This window comes from Lethenteron reissneri, chromosome 31 (genome assembly GCF_015708825.2).
Source record: "Lethenteron reissneri isolate LAM-NWPU_2019-01 chromosome 31, ASM1570882v1, whole genome shotgun sequence".
Taxonomy (NCBI): Eukaryota; Metazoa; Chordata; class Hyperoartia; order Petromyzontiformes; family Petromyzontidae; genus Lethenteron; species Lethenteron reissneri.
The window spans coordinates 9,948,019-9,965,697 of record NC_083809.1 but is presented as its reverse complement, the minus strand read 5'-3'; the positions used below and the strand labels follow the sequence as shown (position 1 = coordinate 9,965,697).

The following is a 17,679-nucleotide window of genomic DNA, read 5'->3' as shown; positions in this document are numbered from 1 at the left end:
AAGACTTTCTCTCGTTGAGATGCATATCCAGTGGATTACTTTTGATTACATCCCACGCAACTTTCAGGTTCGGTTTAAATCCCACAAAATAATTTCAAGGTGTTTACAATCATCACACTGTTGTTTCACCTCCGATTAGCACGGTTGGCTGCGTGCGGTACGAAAAAAGTGTAACATGTGTATCTATGAAAGGATTCAGCTCATTCCGTTGTTGAGCAAAGGTCTCTTTATTGATGACCCACAGGTAACGTCCCCGGCCTTACAGCAGGTAATACACTAAAATAAACTATTTTTTTTAACTATTTTAATTTTACCAGATAAGGTCCACTGAGCTATAAAGCTATTTTTCAGAAGCAACCTTGCTATCACAAATGATATATCAACAAAGTGGCTTATCACGTGGAAATATTTTGCAGCCAAATACTCAAAAACGCATGTTTCTAATCCGGAGGGGAAAACCGGAGAAAAATCCACGCGACCACGGGGAGAACAATCAAATTCAAAATATACATCAGGGGTCAAGGTCGGGATCGAACCCACGACCTGTATACCAGGTGAGGTATTTAACATCTTGCCACCACATCGCCCCACGCTTCAGCACTCCGGACACAGAACTCCCCTCTCGCCTTCCTCTATCACGTCCCTTGCCAGTCAGTCATTGCCCAGGGCTTTTGCCCCAAATGACGATGACTCACTGACCCATTATCTCTGAGTCTCCTACGCTCTATCTCTGCCCACGGCTTTTCGTCGTGTGATATTTAACGGGCAAAAGGCGCTTCCCCAAGTCTCGCAACGCCTACGTACAATGAATTACGGCACCCAGGCTGGCTTTTGCGGGAGAGGCACTGCAGCACGTGATGTCTGGACGATACGACGACGAAGACGCCCACGGCAGCCTAAAGAGCGAAGCGTCGCAATGGCAAGAAGATGCGCCTCGAAGTGATTGCCAAGTCGTCGCGAAGCTGTGGGAAACGGGTTTTTTTGCTTGTTAACCCAGCCCAGTAGCACTTGTGGCGCTGAGCTGTGAACGGAATTGCCCCGGTGTATCATTAAGCGTCGGCGGTATGCAATTATGCAGTATAATTGTACGCGATTAAATAAGAAATGGAACACGGGGATGAGAGCCTTTATTTGTTCAGCAGGAATGTACACACACACGGGCGATGCATATTTCATGAGTTTCATCGCCGACAGATATTTAATTGAAAATATTCATCGCAATAATTATCCTTGATATGCAAACAAAAATACGCGTGTTTTGAATTCACTGCACGGACGTTTATCAGGAAAATACATTACTGCGTCAATACTTTACAGTACGGTTCTGCACACACATTGGCAAAACGAACCCCGGGCCACGTCTAGTGTAGATACATCTCTGAGTCCAGCAAGCGCTCCGAGTCCAGGAAGGAACCCTCCGTAGCGATTGCAAACGATAATTTTCAGTATTGCAGCCTTCACCAAGCATCCCATGCGTGCTTTTTTCCGGTGTCCTGCTCATAAATATCCCAGGTCAAATCAAAGTGACTTCCTGTTCAAATGACCGTTTACAAGTCCGGAGTCAACAGTGGAAATTCAACATTCCTATGGCAGGGGAAAGTCTACCCATAGGACTCGCTCCCTGCAAAATTGTACTCTTTTTTTAATTATTATTATCAAACACTGCAGGGATGATGAGCTGTCTCAACCTCCATTCAGGATTTGAACTCGCAACCTTCCGCCGAGCCCCTGGGCGATATGACACTCGCACAAAGGGGAATGAAATTGTCTTCCTGCAGCTCTTGACAACAACACTTGCTGCGCACACAACAAGGACCTGGCTCGCACATGCAGCCACTCAGTTGAAAAAGTTACGTGTTTATTTAATTTGGCGCAATGTTATAATATGTTTTGTGTTTTTTTCTGTTATCGCTTAAAATGTAATACGTAATGGTCACTTAAGAAAGCCATTACTCGCAGAGTTAATGAGTTCTAAGAAATGCGTTTTTCGCTCTGAGGACAGTTGTGATGAATGCTCCCGTCTCGTGAGTAGTTTCTGCACCGTATGAGTAGCCGTCTCTGTTTTTCCAGGGAAGGGAAATTTAGGGTAAAAAAATACCAAAACTAAAATAAAAACAATGAAATGTTGGAACAGTGGGATTTACTAATTCATTCCCGTAACGTCTAAGCAGATCTTGCCATACGTTTTTTTGTCTAGCGGCGCATCGAGACGTTTGTGTAAATCGACCACAAGTCCATACGGTAGACGTACCAATGTTGAGAGTTTCAAAATCAAGTCGTCCACCCACGTCGCGTTGGTGGGAGCGCATCGAACGTGAGCGGGCATGTGGTGACGTCGTCACTTCTCCGTTTCGCCCAGACAACCACGCGGTCCAGAAACGCTCCAAAAACGTCGTCTCCCAAATCCGGAGTACCGTTTCAGAGAAACAGTTTACACGATTTTACGGCGCGTTCATATATCACTCCGTACGCACGGCAGAAGAGCCTCCTTCATTTGAAAGGAGTAATCCCCCCCGTCCCCCTTTCAAGCATTCGCACCACGCACATTTAGCGTCGCTGTTGTCGGTAAATCTCTTGAAATTACCGGATGTGCTTGAGATTACAACACTGCGAGCCCTGCCGAGTGAGCGAGTCTATGGAGCGTTCACAAGGGGAAGAAAACAAAATGAGTGCCGCGAAAGGGCCTAATCTGGAAATCGCGTACACTTAGAAAGTGGGGCAAAGGTTTCAAAGCGAAAATGGAAAGAAACTTCGAGCCAGAGCTCACCAGCTGTCATTCACCCTCCCAGCGATTTGAGGTCTCCATTCAAGAATGTATTTTTGTCAACATTTTTTGCCCGCTCATTTAGATTGTTTCTTGTTCGGTTTTATACGTATATGTGTTTTTTTTATTTCACACCATTATCCTGAATGCAGCATTAGCATGCAATTTGCACGAATCGTACCAAATGGATTCTCACACGCACCATGCAATGCGTGTGTCGTGAGACTAGCACACCGGGGGTTGGAAGGCAGCTGCAGCAGAGCACAAACGCAACAATATCCATTGCTGCGCTGAGCCATTCACCAACCAGCACCGGCCATTAGTGTGGTGAGTAACCCCACTACCACCACCACCCACACACCCATCAGGCATTGTTATGCATCCACCCAGAGCACAGGAAGGGTTCTTTTTTTTAAATCGTCGGGTGCCGGGCTGAACTGCAGCTCTTTTGCGGACAGGTCAGCCGCGGTGACAGGGCTGGAGTGGGAGGAGGAGGGGGGGAAGAGACGCGGCTTTTGTGCTTGCGGTGGAGGAGGTGGTTAGGGGTGGGGTGGGAGTCATTCGTGCCGTGGCACCTCGGACGCGCTTTCCAGTAAACGAGGTTGTGTGCTGCGTCGCTTCGACTCGCTGACGAGTTTGAAGGTGGAAATGCGCCGTTCGGTTGCTTTGTGTCTGCTCGGAGGGTGTGCCACGTTCAACGCGTGTGTGCTCTTGATGTTGTTGTTGGCTTGCTTGTATCCAAAGGAACACCGCAACGCGTGTGAATCTTGATATAATATTTCCCCCCCCCCCCAAAATTCTTCGAAACCTTTCAATATTTTTCTTACAATATTTTTTGTAAAAATAATTCTAAAATTTTTAAGGCATAAGATGCGATTTATATATATATTTTTTTACAATTTAAAGAACGACAACAGAAGGACGAAACCACTGCACCGGTTAATGAGCGTTTCTCAATGACGTCTATTGACAGAGCACTCGTGCGGAGAGGCACGAAATAACAATGCGGCCGATGCACCCCGCACACGCTAGTTGTGAGTGTCAATGCCGGTTTGCCTAAGTGCCGCTGTCACTTACGTGACGCATGTGATATGACATGGGGTCTTAAGAACACGCTTTGTTAACTGCACTTTCCACTGAAACCACGACCACTCGAAATAACCCGCGGCACGGCGAGCCCGCCTCAAACGAGTACCTGGATTCTGGCCCGCTGCGTTTAATACAGACAGTATTCACTTTTACCCCATTTCCACTTGTACAAGTGAGCCATGCCAGGATGGGCCCAGCACGGTTCCAGGTTGTTTTCCACTGGAATTTTACCGAGCTGACCTGGAACTGAACCGTGCTACGCTGGCCTCACAAGACAACGTCTGAATATGGCTCATGCACCAAGCCGTGCTGGGGCGAGGCTATTGACGCGTGCGATTAGTGTGACGTCAAGAGGCACGCCTCGGCTCGTGCAGTAGAAATGCAACCAGTGCTTCCTGACCTGTGCCACGCTGGCTTGGCACGGCACCAGCACGGCTCGAATGTGCAAGTGGAAAAGTGGTATTTGATAGACGTCGCTTGTAGCCACTGCTGCTCTTAAAAATATCTTTACGGTGCCATGTTGGCTCTGCCTTTGGTGTTTAGATGAGCCTGCAAGTATATATATATTTCAACAAGCCGTCACAATTCGTCAGCCATGGTCATTTCACTGCTGGACGAGGCCTCCCCAAGCCACCGCCATCCTTTAGGTGGTCGTGTGATGTAATAATCCACCTAGCTCCTGCACGTGACCTCATCTTATCGCGCCATCGTGTCGGGAGGATATCCTCTCGGAAGCCCTCCATTCCCTTCATAACAAGCGGTGTGGATATTTGCACGGAGAGGCTACTTTAGCGTCTCATTAACCATTATCTAGACGATTAACTTAAACGACGGTCAAGATGTTGTCACGGACAGAGCCGTTGATGTCGCGTAGCTTGCAGCCCCTGATCACGAATGATCGACTTCTTTGTACTCAACGCAAAGTGACGTGCCACTGAAGCTTGTGCTTCTGAGTATTTGGCTGCTATAGATTTCCACGCGATAAGCCACTTCGTTGAGCTATCATTTGTGGCCAGGTCGCTTCTGAAAAAAGAGCTCTACAGCTCAGTGGGCCCTATCTGATTAAATAAAAATAAATAGTTTAGCTTGAGTAAATTATCCCGTCTCTTCACGACCACGTGTCTCATCGGCACAGACATTGCAGCCTGCTCGGGCTTAAAAACGCCGGTATAAGGAGCGTGGAAGTCACGCTCGTTCGTGTTCACCCTCGGCTATCTGCTTCGTAATGGATTTAATATCTCCACCTGGCGAGTTCACACATAGTGTTATAAAAGAAAAAAAAATCACACACACACACACACCGACACGTTTTAAATGAAAAGCCGTGGCGCTATAAAAAAAATATGGCCCCACGTGGATAAAATAACGTCACGGGCGTTCGAGAAGTCTGGAGCTGTTCAAGCGGAGACTATACATCATTAGGCTGGTGCTTAGCAGAGTTGTGGATTGCGCTTTAAGTTTTATGGGGCGCGTATAATGTCCTCCACAGCCGTTTATGTCGCACATCTCCGGCAACCGCGCGCACGCACGCACGGTCACCTTCACTCCTCTCTCCTTGCCCACTCAGGTGCGGTCACCTCGCGTCGTGTGGGGGTTCCTCGCGGGCAGCGATGGGCGGCGCGGCCCGGGCAGATTTGGGACGCGCCACCTGCAGCCGGCCAACGCGTGTGCGTTGATTTCGTTATGACTTGCGGCAATCACTTTTGAGCACTTGCAACGCACGCACGCATTTCGGTGTTTGCCGAGTCGATTGCTGCGTCGCCTCCACCGGCCTGGTTCGCAGCGAGGGGGTCCTGCAGGAGCTGCCGTTCTGGGCTGCTCGACACGAAGCGGCGCATGTAGCCGACCGTAGCGCAAGCGTTCTGACCCCCTCTACCTCGGGGATGTGGGGGGGGGGTGCCGCCCCGTGAAGAGATAACATCTGCGCACCGTCACGCACCCGGTCCCCGCCTCCCCCCAGTTTCGAGCGGGAACGCTCTGCGGAAGTCGCTCGACGCCTCGAGTTGTTCTCCCTTCCTGGCCCAGCGGCCAGTCCACCGCGCCGAAGCGGACTTGTCCACGCGTCGCCTGAGCAGAGATAGAGGCCACGCGTCCAGATACGCGCGCGAGGTCACCGGCTCGCGCGGCGGCTGCTGCGGCTGCGGCGGCGGCGTTTTCCGCACGAGAGGAGCCGAGCGGCTCGAAGAATCGACCTCCCCACCCACCCCGCCGCGCTCGCGTCCGCTAGGTGTACATCTCCTCCAATTTGAAAGCGTTCGCTGCCGCATCGCTGCTGGTCATCCTGCCGTGGTGCTCGCCGCCGTTGGGGCACGGCAGCTCGGTGACGGAGGCCGTGTAGGACGTGGATGCCATAAAGTATTGATCCCTGCGCTCGTGCCCCATGCGCAGCATGTACAGGATCCAATACCTCTTCAGCGCCGCTTGCACCTGGCGGGAGGAACAGGGGAGAGACGTGGGGCCGAGCCGTTCCCAACTGTTCATGCCATCTTTGCCTGTTTCCATACGCTGCGGACGATACGGTTTTTTTAATGAGCGAAAGTCGGGGGTGCGTCTGGCAATCCGGCAGCTGTGCGTGCCGCCGCCGTTCCCACGTTGCTATGTGGTCGGCCTGGTTGTGCGAGGGACCAGATTTCTATGCGGTACTACATCGACAGCGGGCACAAGCTTTGCGTGGTGCGTCTTACTTTCCGGAAAGGGAGGTTGCCGCCAACTCGTGTTTTTGTTGTTAGCAAATCTCCCCACCGTTTTCGTTTTTCTTTCTCCTCTGCTTGCAGTTAACGATTTGTAATTTTCAATGTAATACGCGGACGGGCAGCTGGGTCGCGTTATTTTGTGTGCAGAGTGGGCCTGCTGGCGTTTCATAACTTGTGAGGAAATATGAGTCATTCTTGGGAATATTTTGTTGTTGTTGTAAAATCGGTGGAGTCAACGGTTGCCTTATTTTTGGTGCTCGCAGGCGGGGTGGCTTTTGTTTTCCAGCACGGCGAGCAGAAACTCTGCGGGCAGCCCCGTGGATGGCCGGGGGCGGACGGTGTTGGGTAATAGGGGGGCAGCTGGGGGGGGGTCGGGGATTGTTTGGCCTCGGGGCTGCAGTGATCTCAGGCTTAACGCGATAGCTCCCTGTTTGGTTGTAAAATGCAGACCGCCCTTCCCCAGCGCCCGCAGAGCGCATTACCGCACGTTTTTTTGGTTAAATCTCTGATTATTTTCTTGTACGTGCCGCACCGCTCCTTAACCAGGACGCATTGCGCCTGCGCTACACGTGCAGAATCTGAAGGCACCGTGTGGGATATTCTGCGTCGGGTTCACACGTAATGCGAGAGTGTGGGCGCGAGACGTGTGTGTGTGGGGGGGGGAGGCTGTTTTTTAAATTATCTGAGACAGTCTGTAATGAAGCCCTTTCAACGCGAGAGCAATTGGCAATGGAGGATGAGGCATCGAAGCTGTGTTTTTTGTTTATCTCCCACTCGAATGAAACAGGCAACTCAATTAATGACTGCAGTGAGATGTCGCGGAGGGCGGGGTGGGGGGGCAAGGGGGCAATCGGGCGCACTGCGCTACAAATGCCGTGACATTAAATTGAGAGGGAAATATTTTTCAGTGAGCGTGTCGACGATGTGCAAAATTATGAGAATGTTTGATGTGCCGTCTTGATGGACTGTGGGTAATAAACGACATGAGATAATCGTGCAAGGTTACATTTCGCTCCCCAAAATTCAAATGACACTTCAATCAATTCGGGGGAGGGGGGGTGATGGCGCAGTGGTTTGTGCACTGCGCTATGAACCCGGCGGCCTCAATTCAATTCCCAGCCAAAGTCAACGCCAGTGGTGAGCGACATCTGAACCGATCCTGAGCCTCTTTATTCACAAACCGACGTGGTGAAGTATGGTCAAACAACCCTCCTGTCCGACACAGCGTCGGGGGATGGGAGGGGGGGGGGCTTCATCCAGCAGTGGTTTGACATAGGGCTCGAAATTACTTTGAATAACCGCAACATCTACGCGGAAGATTCGGGCAGGAATATCTCACCCAAATTTCACATATTTAGCGCAGCACGTAGTCGAATGCGAGTACAGTTTTGAATGCTCAGCCGTCTCTTTCAGTAACCCGGTTCACAATTCTCGGGAAGTTATTGTTGGAAGCGGGCCGCGATGCGTGACAAAACCGGGGCGTTCGAGAAGCCCACTCCTTACCTCGCCGTTGCAGAAGCAGAATATCGTTGCCACCAGAAATCCCTGCAACACAGCGGCATTGTGTTCATTACTCGCGGTGATTGGAAACGGAAACTCGACCGTGTCGGGGGGGGGGGGGAGAATGAGGCTGGGACCCCATTATTCGGGGCGCTACTTCTGCAGGTGATGTCACTTCCAGCGCCAATAAGGCAAATCGGGGTTTCGCCGTGTCACACGTGTGCACCCCGTGCACGTCAAAGGGCACGTCAGCGACGTTCAAACAACGTGGGTCGTCACCTTCCCGATCGCCTCCCCGACAGAATCAACCTTGAGAGGCATCTTGTGACAACCTCGTAAGCTAAGCAGCGTTGAGCCTGGGTTAGTGCTTGGATGGGCGATCACCGTGCCTTAAGCAGACTTGTCGTAGGGCTGCGGCGTTGTATTACATGTGTGGGGAAGTCCACGAAAGAGAATTACTGAAAAATGATCACGACATTTTCAAGTCGAGGTTACGTCATCTTTTTTTGTGGACAAACACCCACGGCAAATATACACGGGGAAGCATTTCAAGATTTAAACAGTGAATTGACAATGTATGTGTGTATATCTGTTGAACTTCTTTTGCACCGTACGCAACCAACCGTGCTAATTGGAGGTGAGGGGGCGGGACAACAAACCAAACCATGGGGGAGCGGGGCTGTTAACTCAACTTTTGACTGTGCGAATGGGCGCGCGTTTTTGTTCATTGTGTTTGGAGAACGAGCGGCGAGCGATTAACGGAGCGGTGGTGAATGAGCACGTGGTGGTGCATGAGCACGTGTTGGTGAATGAGCACGTGGTGGTGCATGAGCACGTGGTGGTGAATGAGCACGTGGTGGTGAATGAGCACGTGGTGTTGAATGAGCACGTGGTGGTCCATGCGCTCGTGGTGGTGAATGAGCACCTGGTAGTGCATGAGCACGTGCATGATGTAGTCGTAGATTTCTCCCACGAACCGCTCCGGCTTCCAGGGCACGAGCACGAACTGGATGCCGAGCAGCGGCACGAGGATGAGGGTGGCGCGCACCGCCTTCATGTACATGCTCGTCTCGGCGCGGTGCGTCACCTTCAGCTTGGTCACCAGCACGCGCACGATGTTCAGCAGGAAGAATAGGTTCACCTGCGTCATGTGACGTTGTGTGTGGGGGGGGGGGGAGAGATCTGTGTAAGCGGCCGCAGGGTTGGATCAGTCCTTCATTTCCGGCAAGTCTTTCTCCTGGTTTTGTTCTCACCTCTTAAATCGCGTTCTTCCATCCCCCGGTCCCCTGCTCCTCTCAATATTTCTCCTGCCACCATCTCTATGCCGGTGACATTGGCTCTACGTCCCCATTGACTCGGTGAACCCAACCAACATCTCTGTCCACTCTCGCATCTTGCCCTAACACGGTCTCAATCTCTTACATCGTTCTATCCTCCACCAGCTAAATGTTCCCAAAGCTGAAGCATTCCTCATTCGAGAAAAGTCCACTTTCGATACGCACTCCAGGTTGAGCGTGCACATCCTAAACTCTGACCACAGGCTGGAGAAGAGCGTGCGAAGCCCTGAAGTTGGCATTGATCCCCAAGCCGTGATTCTCTTCCCACATATCCCCATCCAGCAGGACCTCATACCTACAACTCCGCAATAACCCGAATATCTGTCACTGCCATTACCCCAGCTATCGCTGCAAACATAACTCGGCTATCGCAACTCTCTGTGGCCTCCACAGATCCATCACTTCTGCCCCTGACGAATTTTGAATGCAATACTCCTCAAGCATGTGATGTAATGACACGAGATCACCCCAGCAGTTAGATTCCTTCACTGGCTCCCAATTCAGTCGAGAATTAGCGTCTTCCATGGAGTCGTTTCTGCCGACTTCTCCCCTCTCATCTTGCTATATTCACCTCCATGCGTTCCGCCCTCCAGTAACCAAGGCCTTCACTGAAGGCCCTCTGTTAACCTCTACTCAATGGGAGGTCGCTCCCTCTCAGCTGCTGTCCCTGGGGTCTGGAACTCCTGCCTCATGGCCATCTGCACTTCCCTCCACTCTTCAAGGCTGGGTTCAAGAATTCTCCGTTCATCCTATGATCGTCTCCTATCCACGAAGATTTGTGGTGGTTCTCCATGATGTACGCACGGTGTCTCAGAGCTGCGTTTAGACGCCGTATGAACATTAAATTGCATTGCATTGCAAAGCGGGGATGGTGGGGGAACCGATCGAGAGAGGCCGGTGTTGGTGGGAGAAAAGAATCCAAATTCAGTGAATTCCTGGATTGTCGAATTCCTTGTGCTGCCTGTTGACTCCGAGCCCCCACGAGCATGAGTCACAGGCGCGCGAATTTACTGAGTTCACATGTTTTGATTGTTTTCAACAACATGAGCCACTATCCTTGAGCAGCCTTCATCCATTTCATTTTTTTTTTCTATAGCAGAGTAAGAGCCATTGATTTCGGGATCGACAGATAATTGGAATTGTGTCCTTGTGTAAAGATATTACAATGGACAAATATTGAACTGAGTGTGGACACACTAAGATTACTCTTATTATTCTCATTTTGAGGCACGGGGATAGCAGCGCACAGAATGTGTGTCTCTTCATAAGACGCGTGAAGACAGAGGCCACGTTGCTGATGCTGTGGAGAACGCCTCCACCCGACGATGAGGAATAGCGCCTGTGGGCGTGGAGGTTGGGTCACCAGCTCCACGATACAAAAACAAGCAGGACGTATCATGGGAAGAATAATAAGAATATCTCACAAAACCAGAATAGATGAAGCCCTGCGTGCATTATTATCATTGTGTAATTATTACACAACTGGCAGAAAAAAGCAAAAAAATTCTGTCCCGAGGAAACATGACACATTTCACAGGACAGCTCCCTGGGGAAAACAAGAAGAGGACAATGCTGGGAATACCAGGATGGTTGTCAACCCACGCGCAGCACGTGGTGGCCTACAGCCTCACGGCACGGTTGTCCTCACCAGCAGTGCGGCCACGACGGGCCCGTGGATGATGTAGAGGAGGTGAGTGGCAGAGCTGATCCAGCAGCTGTAACGAGGATGTAAAAGCACATTATTCTTAGCACGTTTTTTTTGTTTTGTTGCAGGAAAAAAACTTGGTGACGCGATTCCGCGGCGCGCGTTCTCGGGGCGACGTATTCCGGTGCGGTTATGGGCGTGAGAGGCTTTTTTTGAACGGAGCGAGCATCTGACCGTGGGAGTTTAACAATGCACAGTTGTGGCGTGGCCCCTGCGTGGTGATCATTTTGGACAAATGTGGGCGCCCGCGCAATGCGGCACGCACTTGTCGTCGTAGTAGATGGTGCGTGCGACGGCGTGCATCAGAGCGGGGACGATGGGGAAACCTGCGGGAGGACAAAGACAACGACAAAGATTTCCGTGTAGCCCACACAGGCTGCAGGGGCAAGTGCTAATAGCGAGCACTGATTAAAAGAGCGTGTGATCAAACGTGGCAATCCCCGCTTGTGGCACTTGTGACATCACCGACAAGAGTTTTGTTTTTTGAAAAATGGAATTTAATTATGATTTGATCAACGATCTTGGGTTTTAATAATTTGGCATCCGTGATGACAAGATCGGGCCATTTTATACGTATTTTTCTTGTCGGCGAGTAAACCTACGCAGGCACTGCCTGCCATTACCCAAGATAATTGAGAGATTACTGTATGAAATTTTGAAATTAAAAGGTGAAGCTCTTTTCTTCCTGGGTTTGATATAACAGTGGACGATGGTGTCACACAAAAAACACTGTTGAGGACAGCAACGAGACTCCACCTCAAGAGCCACGGTGGCTAGGAGATGTTAACTACCTCGCCTGGTATACAGGAGGTCGTAGGTTTGATATTATTAGGTTTTTTCGGTAAAGTTACGTAGGTAAAAAATTAAAATAAAAAAAAGTAAAATAAAAACATATTTGTATTTTTATTTTACTTAAAATTAATAAAAGTAAAATAAAAAAATATTTTTATATTTATTTTACTTTTATTAATTTAAAATTTTTACCTACGTGACTTTACCGAAGAAAACCTAAGAATATGAATCCTTGCAGTCACGAAAGCTTCAAATATAGAATCGTAGGTTTGATCTCGACCCTGACGTCTGTATATTTGGAGTTCGCACGTTCTTCCCGTGGTTGCGTGGATTATTCTCCGGGTCCTCCGGGTTTTCCCTCCACATTTAGAAACTTGCGTTTAGAGGATTTGGCTGCTGTAAATTTCCACGTCATAAGGGGCTTCATCGAGCTATCACTTGTGGCCAGGTCGCTTCTGAAAAAGAGCTGTATAGCTCAGTGGGCTTTACCTTGTGAAATAAAAAATAGTTCGATCGTTTAGTTTGTAGCCTATTTGGCTCATACCCAGGAAGCTCTTTGCTTCTTAGTTTCCTGGGTATGAAATTCAGCTGGAATCCCGTTAAATACTCCTGAGAAAGGATAGGAGTAGGCCACCTTGGCAATCTCTCCCTATTCTTGGTTCTTTCGGTAAAGTCACGTAGAAGGGAAACAATAAAATAATAAAAATATAAAACAATAAAATTCTCACGACGTTTCGACTGCAACACAAGCAATCATCATCGGGTGTGAAATCCACAGCAAGAAAATGTTCTCGATGAAGCCGCTTGTTTCCCTTCTACGTGACTTTACCGAACGAACCAAGCATATGATTCCCTGCAGTCACGAAAGCTTTAAATCAAAATCTCTCCCTAGTCATGGAGCCCTATAGTACGTGGTGCAGTGGCGTAGTGACGACATTGTCAACTCGGGGGGTGTGGCAATCGGTCAGGTGGGGCCCCATTATTTGATTTGTGTCGCACAGGCCGCACCTAGGCTATTCTGTATCGCGGCTCCTCTTGCCATCATCACATCATCACGCTCACGGTCTCACACATTTCACGCTGTAGGGGCGCTCCGTCTGCACAAAATGCAGCCACTACAGCTCCCGTGGTGGTTGTCAAGGCGGTCCCCAGCTCGTGGCTTTGGCGACCAGGGGCGGCCAAGGCCCCCCCCCCCCCCGTGGCCCCCCACGCGAGTCACGCCACTGGCGTGGTGTCGAGGCGATGGAGGCGAATCGACGCGAGCTGACTCACCCCAGCCGAGCAGGTAGTACCAGAACAGGTGCTGCTTCTCGGCAAAGACGGCCACCACGATGAGCGTGTGCAGGTAAATGCCCTCGCACAGCATCCAGAAGTAGTTGCAGCCCATCATGTACTGGTGGAAGAACTGCAGCACTTTGCACCAGACCTGAAGAGCAGTGGGAGGGTGGCGACAGGGTATGAAGAGGATCGTGGAGGGTGGGGGGGCGTGAGAGGAGCTACCACCGAGTTTGGCGCAGTGCGCGCACGCAAGCTCGTTTATATGAAACACATTTCCTATCAAAATAAACTCTCTTTGACCTCTCGTTGAATGCAACAAGTAATTACTGCGAAGTTGTTCCGTGCTCCTAAGTAAACCCGGCAGGACTTTGTATCAATACGAAGGAGCCAGCCATGGCAGGAATCTGAGAAGTGCCCCACAGCGAAAAGTGCGGGGTCGCAAGAGGGATTTCTGTCCGCGGGCCGCGACGCGCGAACATTCGTGCGGCATCTACCGGCTTGCTGGCCACCAGCTCCTGATTGTTGGCCACTGCCGTGAGCTGAATGATGGTGATGATGGAGTTGAGGATGTAGGACATGAAGAGGTTCTTGTGAAGCGTGATCCTCTGGCAGCTGAGACTTCTGTGGATAGAAAACAGGAAGTGCGAGACAAGCCCCCACATGGCATCAGAGGGGCTGGGGCGGCTGGATCCACCCGCCTTTGAAGGATCGGTCCCTCTTCTTACATGCTAATATTACAAATACATATATCGGTGCAATAATTACCAGCGGCGATGGATGTATTTTAAGTTCGCACCGATCGCGTGCGACCTGCCGCATGAATGCTTGCGCTTTTCAAGCGTCGTGTGTGACGGTGGACAAAATGTCTGAAGAGAGTCGGAGGCAACTTGGACCCAACGCACGGATGGAACCAACGACAAAGCGTTTCCTTGAGCGCACAGAGGCCGAGAGAGCCTAGCGCGACGAGACGCAAGCGGATCGCGCGTCGTTGACTCATTCCGTTCGACGTGCCTTTGAAGTTTTATTGACATCGACTGCTTCCTGCCACACATTGTAACGAGCTCGTACCATAGGGGTTGTGCGAGAGGGCGCGCCGGGTGCCCAAGCTGCCCCCCCCCCACCCCCCGCACCCCCCGCACGCAGAATGTGCGAGGGAAACTCGTTTCAGGAAACATGCCGCACAACCGAACGCTCAAGTGGAAGTCTCACCGGTATTCTTATTCACCGTTTACAGCCACGTGGGGAGTGTTTGTGCGGCGCTTGGCGCACTGGCGCTACGAATCCAGCCACCGAAATTCAATTCTTGGCCATGGCTAACATCCGGTTATTGGACCTTAGTTATACATGCTGGTCAGTAAGGAGCATAGGCGTGGGTAGCATGGAAGTGCAATACAACAATGGCTGTTGCTGCGTTGCCCACTCCTGTCTGCCACGTGAGCACCTCTATTGGTTTAGCCATGTTTGTTTGGTGTAGTACAGAGTTAGACTGATGACCTTAATCTAAGTTGTCTTGTGGTTGTTGTTGGTTTTTGACTTGCATCTCACTGGGATTTTTGCACACAGCGTTGGTGTACGGTGTTTTTTCCTGCAATATTTAGCTGTCTTTTCTTGGATTTTCTGTTTGCACTCAGTCACATATTCACTTTAATATGTTTTTTTGTTCATGTTTTTGTTTTTTGTTTGTTGCGGTTGCACCCGATTCAAGAGCCGAAGGGCTCACAGGGCTATACCTAATAAATGAACTTGAACTTGAACCTCGGCCAAATAATAACCAGTATTGCGCGGATCGTCATCGATCCAAGCACTATCCAGGCTCAACCGCTGCTTAGCTTCTGACATCTGACGAGACCGGGGGCACTGGGTGATTTAGTCACAGGGCTAGAGGATTGAGTGCGCAAGCGATTTAAATAAGGAAACTCTGAACGCGAAACCAACAAAAAACCACACTCGCACCTGATAGCCTCAGAGGCATGACGTCACCCTTCACTCTACTTTATGACCGAAACGGAAGGAAAAAGTTCTTCAAAACGCTGGCTAATTGCCTGATGAAGCGAGGTGGTAATCAGCAGCGAGATGCCGCAGATTACTCGAATTGTAAATGTTGTGGGTTTATCATGGCACTTTCCTGCCAGTGCCAAAGTTTGAAAATGTTATAATGAGCTGCGCCCTTTCTGGCAATAAAACAGCAGGTGTTAAGATGCTCAAGCAGCAATAGATACCTGTTTTAAGGAATCAAGTTTGCATTAACCACGCGTACTTGTGGTTGAACATGCAAACACACATCATGTAAGGCATTGTCTTTGACACTGATTCGCCTGCACCAGAGACGTTCTTTATGGCCGAATCTCACCAGTGGCAGACGAGATAACTCCCCGACACACCGGTGTGCCGAAGTCGTAAACCAACTCGCACGTTTTATTCACGTGACAAACCCTTGCCGATTGCCGGTGGCGGGTGTAACGGCACATTTATATTCGAGAGATCGAACCCAACAAATACTTTATGGGGGGAAAAAAAACCCCACATTCGCTTGTGCGCAGCGCACGCTCACGCAGCAATGATGTAATATACCAGAAACGCACAAAAAATGCATTGTGTTTAAAGGCGCCGGCGGTAGTGACCATACATGGGATTATTGCGTGGGTGAGTCGGGGTCGTGCAGCACAAACAATCAATGAATCAGTTTAATTCAAAGTCCCGTGAGTGTTTAGCACACCACAACGCTACAGGTCCGACGGAACGGGTTCGGATTCTGTGAACATTTGCACAACACCAGTTGCACAGTTCGCTGAACAGAAACACTGAAGCGCTTGTTTTTGCCTCTCAAAGAGCTTTATAGCTCATCGGATTCCTCCACTATCAATAAAGAGTCTGATGACTTGGGGTGGGAGGGGCGGGGGTACGCTCCCCTCCTGTGCTATATGCACTCGAGACTCGAGACCCGCATGCTGTGTGCGAGCTTGTTTCTGTGCTCAACTCTCGTAAGGAACAACAACAAACAAAGATCCCCCGAATAGCCTTAACAGACTGGAGGGGCAAGTGCTCTTAGCGAGCAGCTCCTACGAAGGCCAGGACGGAATAGCCTTTGTCTCCCGAGTAGTCGATGTTTACACACCGCACGAGGTACACATTTGAGGCTGAGTCGACCTAAGAGAGGCCCAGGCCCGGTTCAGATAATCGTCGCTGGTGATGGCCGTGAGCGGGAATCGTAAAACCCGGGTCGCCGGGTTCGTAACGCTAACCGCTGCGCCACCGCCCCCCGCTCGTATATTGACGGCCACACCACGACGCACATTTGTGTATTGTCGGGGGGGTCGTGAGTGGCCCCCCGCGAGGCCTTGCCATGAAGAACATTGACCTAAGGGCACTTGGGTCTTCTTGAACAGCGTAGGGGGCGGAGGGGGTCAACTCCCTCCAGGCCCGCAGCAACCAGTAACCCGTCCCGCCGTGGCTCTGAAGCGTTGCGGCGAGCACGGGAGACTCACTTGAAGTAGAAGAATATGACGAGGGAGACGAGGAGCACGAGGATGGAGATTCCGTGGCCGGTCACCGCCAGGTAGAACAGGTTCACCGCCATCTGCCGCACACACCAAGCGAGCGATGCTCACTCAACATTCTGCTGGCACGGTCGACAAGTATTCTGCGCGCCGCAAGCGATCTGACAATGGGTGGCGTAAGCTATCGAGTGTGCAGGCGGTGCAACTGCACCGGGGAGGGGAGGGCTCAATCTGGCTTAGGAGGGGGCCATGACCGCCAGGCTACAGAGCTTGATAGAAGCGCGGAAAGTAAAGGTTTGTACGCTGCTAATGAGCATCTTCCAGGTATCTTTTATTGAATCGCTCGGTGAAACAAGAAGAAATATGCTGATTTCCGCTCTGATGATCTGTAGACTTGGTGAATTTTTTTCCATTTCATCGATGTGTAAAATGATCTTATCCCCCCTTGAAAAACAAATCTAAAATATGACGCCTGCATAAATCATTGCCATATTGCTCCAAACACGTTGACGCTGATAACAATATCTACACTGTGCATCTTCGAGCGAAAATCTTTATGAAAAAAAAACCCCCACCACTATGAAAGTGATCTTCTTGATAAGTTTATCGATGCGTGTGTTACATCACAACTTTGTCACACGTGGTAGTTGGATTATCTGAACCCTGTTGTTTTCATTACTTGCACCAATGGAAGGAAGAATACAGAAAGAGAGGCCGACCCAAGATAATTTGGATGCCGAACGAATATACTAAATATAAGGTCGCACGAATGAACCACAACACCATGCTGATCTCGTCAAGGAGCATAACCCATCACGCGAACTCCTCGCAGCAGCGGCTCTTGGCTAGCCATCGACCAAAGGCGGTCACCGCATCGCGCGCTTTCAAATGCGCTTCAGTGGCCGTCTGGAACGCTCTTTCCTTCCGATATCAGGAAGCCACCGGAGCTGTGCACTTGTAAATCTAGATTGAAAAAGAACAATTTCTTTGCAACTGTGTGTTTTGTGTTTAGTTTATTGTCCTT

General features: G+C 50.3%; 1 protein-coding gene across 1 annotated transcript in view; it reads right to left on the bottom strand.

Moving 5' to 3' along the window:
* Positions 1-1,110: 1,110 nt before the first annotated feature.
* The window catches only part of LOC133349784 (calcitonin gene-related peptide type 1 receptor-like), a 51,393-nt gene continuing 34,824 nt past the window's right edge, over positions 1,111-17,679 (bottom strand). The window contains exons 6-13 of the mRNA XM_061563526.1: positions 16,644-16,735; positions 13,653-13,779; positions 13,153-13,306; positions 11,354-11,414; positions 11,032-11,098; positions 8,972-9,187; positions 8,050-8,091; positions 1,111-6,280 (exon numbers count right to left, since the gene is read on the bottom strand). Coding sequence (XP_061419510.1) covers positions 6,077-6,280; positions 8,050-8,091; positions 8,972-9,187; positions 11,032-11,098; positions 11,354-11,414; positions 13,153-13,306; positions 13,653-13,779; positions 16,644-16,735 — 963 coding nt within the window. The 3' untranslated portion in view covers positions 1,111-6,076. The remainder of the gene's footprint in view (positions 6,281-8,049; positions 8,092-8,971; positions 9,188-11,031; positions 11,099-11,353; positions 11,415-13,152; positions 13,307-13,652; positions 13,780-16,643; positions 16,736-17,679) is intronic.